Source organism: Agelaius tricolor, unplaced genomic scaffold, assembly GCF_023055355.1.
Source record: "Agelaius tricolor isolate 1412-34295 unplaced genomic scaffold, bAgeTri1.0.p SCAF_5, whole genome shotgun sequence".
In the NCBI taxonomy this organism is placed as follows: Eukaryota; Metazoa; Chordata; class Aves; order Passeriformes; family Icteridae; genus Agelaius; species Agelaius tricolor.
The window spans coordinates 24,432,388-24,438,882 of record NW_027269265.1 but is presented as its reverse complement, the minus strand read 5'-3'; the positions used below and the strand labels follow the sequence as shown (position 1 = coordinate 24,438,882).

The 6,495-nt window shown below is 54.9% G+C and overlaps 1 protein-coding gene across 1 annotated transcript; it reads right to left on the bottom strand.

The window, feature by feature from the left end:
- Positions 1-2,374: 2,374 nt before the first annotated feature.
- Positions 2,375-6,139, bottom strand: FOXA1 (forkhead box A1). Its single transcript, XM_071428414.1, has 2 exons — positions 6,068-6,139; positions 2,375-3,644 (listed from the first exon to the last, which is right to left on the bottom strand). The coding sequence occupies exons 1-2, from the start codon at positions 6,137-6,139 to the stop codon at positions 2,382-2,384; spliced, it is 1,335 nt and encodes a 444-aa protein (XP_071284515.1). The 3' UTR covers positions 2,375-2,381.
- Positions 6,140-6,495: the final 356 nt, after the last annotated feature.

The window sequence follows — 6,495 nt, the reverse complement described above, 5'->3', positions numbered from 1 at the left end:
TGCGGGGGGTCTGTTGATGTTTGCCATTTCGGGACATTCAGAAGCGAAGGTGCCACACACTCGGGCCATGGGGTAACCGGCCGCACACGGCGACCGGGACAGACCCCGCTCCCCCCCGCTGCAGGACTCGCACTCGGCAGCCGGGGGAGGACCTGCGGTGAATGCCCGCCCGACCCAGAGCACTCGCACAGCACGACGCGGGAGACAGCTCCGTGTCACCCGGAGAGCCGTGCGCGCATCTCCGAGCGGGATCACCGCGGATCCGGCCACACTTGCAAAGCGGAAGGGCTCTCCCAAGATTTCTTTTTCCCTCCCGTTTTTAGCTGGGTACTAGTGCTGGAGGAATGTAGTGAGATTTCTGGGACGCTGGCTTGGCTTTTCTTTTCTAAGCCGAACCTTAATTTAGTTTGTCGCCGCTGTCCCTAACCCGTCAGGGGGCAATTATGTGATAATGACGAGAATTACACAGTTCTTTTATCTGGCGGCCGTGCACGAACAGGGCTCGGCACAGCGAAATCCGTTCAACACTTAAACTCCCTTCTCCCGACAGTGTCTATTGCTGGGGACCAGAGCTCTCCAGCGCGGCTGCTGGCGTCGTTCCGACGGATGGTTCCGAGCCGGAACTACAAAGCGGATCTGGGCCTTCCTAGCGGCCCGGAGCGGCGTGGAGCCGCCCTGGGGATGCTCCCCGTGGGCGTCGTCCCGTCCGGCGGAGAAACGCCGAGCCCTGGCCGCAAAACACCCAGGAGCTTACATCGCCTCGGGTAGCTTTTTCCTGCCCTCCCTCAACATATCCCAGAACCGTGAAATAGAGAAAAAATTAAATTAAAATAAAATATAGGACATTACCACACACTCAGCTTCACAGGCCGGTGGCATCGCAGCGCCGCACAATCATACCCTGCGGGAGCGTTCCCCGCCTTCCCTCTGCACAAGCCTGGCCGTACAAATCTTTCCTCTCCACATCCACGCTTAGGCACTACGTTTTAATTTTCTTGCACACGGCTCCGTCCTCCATAACCCGCCCCAGAAAATTTGTAAGAAAATAGCAGAAGTATTTAATTGATAACATTTGATTTATTTAAAGTCCTTAACTGCAAATGATCAAAAACATACTTCACGCATTAAATTCTCAGTTATCGTTTTAAATCAAAATATTTTTTTCAATTACAATCACATTTATAAAATTAACAAAATTTCTTAAATTCACGTGTAATTATTTTTACGGTCATTTAAAGCAATTTCCAGCTGTAAAGAAAGAAAACAATATAAACCATGCAATAAATTAAGAACATTGAAACAGCGAACAGGAATAATAATAAAACCCGTCTGGCTATGCTAACACCGTGTAAAACTGTGGAAAGTGCAATAACACTGGATGAAATAAGCTAAGGATGGCGATAATTAAACGGCCACAAAAAAAAATTTATTAGACAAGTTTGAAAAGGGGGGAGAGACAGAGCTGTCCTCTTTTTCTTGCATCAGTGTAGTAGTCAATATTTCCTAGGGGAGGGGGGAAATAACCTGGTTATAGATACACAGTTCTAACTGGTACACAATGGATACACTTAAATTAAATAAGTATGTCATCCACATGTTGATGAGAGCTCCTGATGAACTAGAATCTTCAGTAACAGATGGGAAGGAAAAAAAAAATCCAACTGGCTGTGACCTCTTGTAACTTTATATTACATCCCAAAACAGGTAACACTTGGAAAAAGATAAGGGTCGCATCCTGCACTCCAAAGCTCCAGTTGGTCCCCTCGGGAGTGCAGGATCCGGCCCGCAGCATCTGGGTTTTAGTAGCATGTGGGTTGTAGTAGCCGAAGGTTTATTTTGCAAGTATCAAAAGGATGATCCGAGAAAGTAAATAGTTCTCTTGTTGCTTAGAGATTCTCTTAGTGTTTTGCTACTTCACAGCAGTATTGTCCTTCAAAGCCTTTTTAATTAAAAAAAAGTCTTAAATGTCTACTCGCTTCTTCATCTCCGTATTGTTAAAGTATTGCCACATACCTGTAAACTTACATGAGATTATAGAACACATAAGGGAGGGAGACGAGGGGGCGGAAAGCACAAACAAGTAGTTTACACGCTCAACATTTTTTTCTTCTTTTTAATAACACCCTGCATAGGCTGGGGAGGTCTCCGGGGAGAGGGGCTGGGCGGCAAGGGCCGGAGGGAGTATGTACAAGCGGGACGCGGCCGGCTTTGCAGGAGGTCGTGGTGGATCATAACAACAGACAACGCATTGCGAGACAATTAAAAAGTAACAGTCCTTTGCACGCAGCGTGCGGAAACACCTTGGTCTGTCTCAGGGAAAGCGGGGAGAGAAGCCAGGAAGGGGAGGAGGGGTCTCGGCCCCGGCGGCGGGGGTTGCACAGCTAGGAGGTGTTTAGCACGGGTCTGGAATACACACCTTGGTAGTAGGAGGGCTCTAGGGCCGAGGGCTCGATGCTGCTCCGGCCAGCCATGGAGGCGCTGCCAAGGGGCAGCCCGCCGGGGATGCTGGCCCCGTAAGAGGAATATTGCAGAGCCTGTTCGTAGGCTTTGAAGTCCAGCTTGTGCTGCTGCTCCGAGGAGGACATGAGATTGTTGATGGAAAACGGGTGGTTGAAGGAGTAGTGGGGATCACCCTTGAGGTGGAGCTGGGGTTCGTGAGCTAATGAGTGAGGGGGGTGTGGGACGGAGGCCAAGGTGGGCACAGAGCTGATGGTGGAGGAGGCGGCCGAGGCCGAGGTCTTTAGCTCCGTGCTTGATCCACTGTGGTCCATAGACTGAGGGCTGGTGGACGGGTTGGAGCTGGAGAGAGAGGTGGCCGTATCCAGCTGCGCAGGTTTGTTGTGGCCTCTGTGCAGGGGGGAGTTGGAGCTTGAATTAGAGGCCCCGGCCTGATCTTTCCTGCCCTCCTGAGTGGCTTTACTGTTCGCCGGCTTCTCGCATTTGAAGCGCTTTTGCCGGCGGAGGTAACAGCCGTTTTCAAACATGTTGCCGGAGTCGGGGTGCAGGGTCCAATAGGAGCCCTTGCCGGGCTTGTCGGGGGACCGGGCCACCTTGACGAAACAGTCATTGAAAGAGAGCGAGTGGCGGATGCTGTTCTGCCAGCGCTGCTGGTTCTGTCGGTAGTAGGGGAAAAGGTCCATGATCCACTGGTAGATCTCACTCAGCGTCAGCATCTTGCTGGGTGCCTGCTGGATGGCCATGGTGATGAGGGAGATGTAGGAGTAGGGCGGCTTGGCGTGGGGGTAGGTCCGCTTGAAGGACTTAGCGTCCCGTGTCCTGCCGAGGTTGGACTGGGTGTAGGCCATGGGGCTCATGCAGGGGTTCATGCCGCCGTAGGGGCTCAGCCCGTTCATGGGGGCCGGCTGGGCAGACATGGCGTTGATGCCACCGGGGCTCAGCGCCGTGCCCATGGCGGCCACGCCGGCCGGCATGCCGTTCACGGGCCCCGCCGAGCCAGCCGGCATGCCGGCCACGGCGCCGGGACTCAGCCCAGCCCCCAGCCCCGTGTTGGCGTAGGACATGTTGAAGGAGCTGGAGGTCATGTTGCCGCTTGTCGTCATGGTGTTCATGGTCATGTAGGTGTTCATGGTGTTCATGGAGCCCAGCCCCGAGTTCATGTTGCTCACGGGCACCGAGGAATAGGCCTAGGGCAGCGAGACAAAGAGACGGAGTTAGAGAGGACAGAGGTGCGGCAGGACCCCGTGGGGGCCGGATCCGCCCGTCTGGCCCAGCCAGCCGTGAGAACGTCCTGCTTGCTGCGGGACGCCGGCCGCTTCCCCGACACCAGGGAAAAAGCTTCCCCGAAGCCGCACGGAAAGGCAGCTGCTTCCATGAAAAGTCTATTTCATATCTCTATACATTTATAAGTAAACACGGAGCGGGGGTGCTCTCTCCGGACGCACTGCCGGTTTACCGGCGTGTCGCGGCTTGCGCGGGCTGCGCCGGGATCAGCGGGGCGCACGGACCGACCGCCTTCCCCGAGCCGCTCCAAGCCCTCGCGGAGCAGGGCTGCGGGCTCAGACTGCCCCCGCAGGACGTGCTCTCTCCGGCGCATTCCCGTTTTTTGTTGTTTATGTGTCCTGTCTCGCTAGTTAAATACTTAAACTCATCAGAGTACTGCAATTGGTGGGCATACACTGTTTGCGCTAAGGAGAAAGACTGCTTGTATTTTCTGAGAAAAATCTCACGCATGTCTCCCTTCCCGCAATAATTTAAATTTCTTTTCTAAAAAACATACAAGATGTAATAATGTCTTGTTGCAAAATAATTTAAAAAACCGCCACCCAAACCAAACAGGTCTTGTTGGCCTGTTTTATCTGTAGAAAGCTTCCCCTCCTCTACATTTTCTATCAAAACAGTCTTTAAATTAAAGTTAAAAAAAAAATCAATCAACCAACCAATCAAACACCAAAACTTTCCCAAAGTATGAAAACCCTGAACTTCTCCTCTCTGAGATTTTCTACAATTGCACGACGTGGAAAAAATTGAAGCACCCTAACGCATAATACAACTCTTAAAAAAGGCAGAGCCGGAGAGGTTGAATTTGTGCTTTCCACTGTGGCATCTGATTTAACAGAAGAGAGAAAGACGTCCCTAGTTTACTCGAACTACTGCTAATATGGCTAAGTAAAGGAGCTTTAAGCAACGGTTAAATATTTAAAACTCATTTCTGATCCCCACAAATTTCACGAACTTATAAACGCACTTTTGATTTAGAGGATCACATTAATTATTTGACATGGTAGAGCGCGGCTGGGTTTCCCACGTTGCATTCTTGCAGTTATTCAAATTAAATGGCCAGAGGTGAGGAAAGACTGAAGTTTAAAAAAATAGTAAAAGCGAAGTTCCCTTAACTTTGTGTTTGTGGACATTGCTTATAAGCGAGGAAAAATGAGTCTGGAAACAGCACATAATTAGGATGACCCTTGTTTGCCCTTAGCCGACTTTCCTTTATTAAAGGAGATGCCAGCCGGGTGACACGTATCTGCCTCTGTCCGCGTGGCCCTATGGGCGCGTGTGCCAGCTTCGGGTGCGGGACAAGGCGTGGGGACTGCGGAGCCGTGTGTCCGGGTGCGCTGATGCAATGCCCGGGTGCGCACACCCAGGTGCCTGCCTCGCTGCCGCACTTCCTCAAAACGGCTCCTTCCAGGGCGGGAATCCGCGGCGCGGCTGGCCGTGCTGCCGGGCGCTGGCTTCTCCGGGACCCCCGTTGCAGAGCCTCAGCGGCACAGCGCGGACCCAGGCCCCACAGGGCCGAGGCGCAACGAGGTTAGGCTCCAGGCTCTGCCGCGGCCCTCTCCTCCGCCGCAGCTGCGGGCGCTTGGGCCGGTTCTCCTCCACCTTATGGACGGCGCTGTCAAACGGGCGCGGGGGGCGGAAGCGCCCGCCGTGCTCCGGACCGGTCCGGGCGGGGGGCGGCGGGCCCGGGTGCGGGCCCCGTCCCGGCCCGGCTCTCGGCAGCGCCGCCAGCCGGCCCGCGGCAGCAGCGCACGCCTTGGGCAGCCCGTCCGCAAAGTACGGACAAACGGCTGGTCTTCCCCCTGCTTTCCTTTCCCCCGGCCTTAACAGGTGAGGGCCCGCTGCTGGCGAGTAGAGAGGCCGGAGGTCCCGCCGAGAAGCTCGGAGAAGGCGCTGCCCCCGACCAGGACGCGCTGGCGTCCGTCTCCCTCGGCCCCTGCCATCTGACGGGAAGGCGGCGGGTGCCGGCGGCGCGGCGAGTGCTCTGCCCCGAGCCAAGAGTTTACGGGGTGCTTTTGTGCCCGCCGCGAGAGAAGATTACGCCTCTTAGATGAGATCAAGGGCTGCCCCCGGCCCCCCGGCCCTCCTGGAGGGCTCGCAGCCGCCCCGAGTCTTCCCCAAACGCCTCCAGGGCTCCTGGAAGCTATGTTTTCCTTGGGGAAGCCAAGCCAGTTTCGGCGCCGGAGGGGGAGGTACGTTTGCGTTGGCAGGATCTGGATTGCAAACCGATTCCTCCGATTGCTGCCCCCTCCAGACCCCTAGCCACCCCCAGGTCCTCCCCTCCCCTGCACAGGGGCAGCAGAGAAGCCAGACCCTGGGATTTACTCACCTCCTGAGTGTCGGCGTAGTAGCTGTTCCAGTCGCTGGTTTCATGCCCTTCCATTTTCACAGTCCCTAACATTATGGAGCCAACCTGCCCGGTGTAACCATCCAGCCTTCTTGCAAGCGAGCGACGGGCAGTAGGAAAAGAGCCCGAAAGCCCGACCTAGCAGGAAGCCAGCTCTCAGGAGGGGCGGGGGGTGCTGAATTCTGCTCTATAACCAGCCAAAAAGGAGGCAGGGAGCGGTGTGGGGCGAGACAGTTGAGAAAGTGAGGAAGTGCGGCTGGGATGTGAGTGGAGTTGAGCTGATGTGGATCTTACGTCGCAGAAGTACCCACCTCCTCCTCCTCCTCTCCCCATTTGTCCGCCGCACAAAGGCGTTCGCACCTACAAAGCCGGAGATGCACCTGCAAACAAGGCAGTCCCCCTCGCCTGCA

Excerpts from the sequence above, each read along its gene's own strand:
- FOXA1 (XM_071428414.1), bottom strand. The coding sequence starts at position 6,139 with ATGTTAGGGACTGTGAAAATGGAAGGGCATGAAACCAGCGACTGGAAC. Across the intron at positions 3,645-6,067 it reads ACTACGCCGACACTCAGGAG|GCCTATTCCTCGGTGCCCGT; the intron begins GTGAGTAAATCC and ends TCGCTGCCCTAG.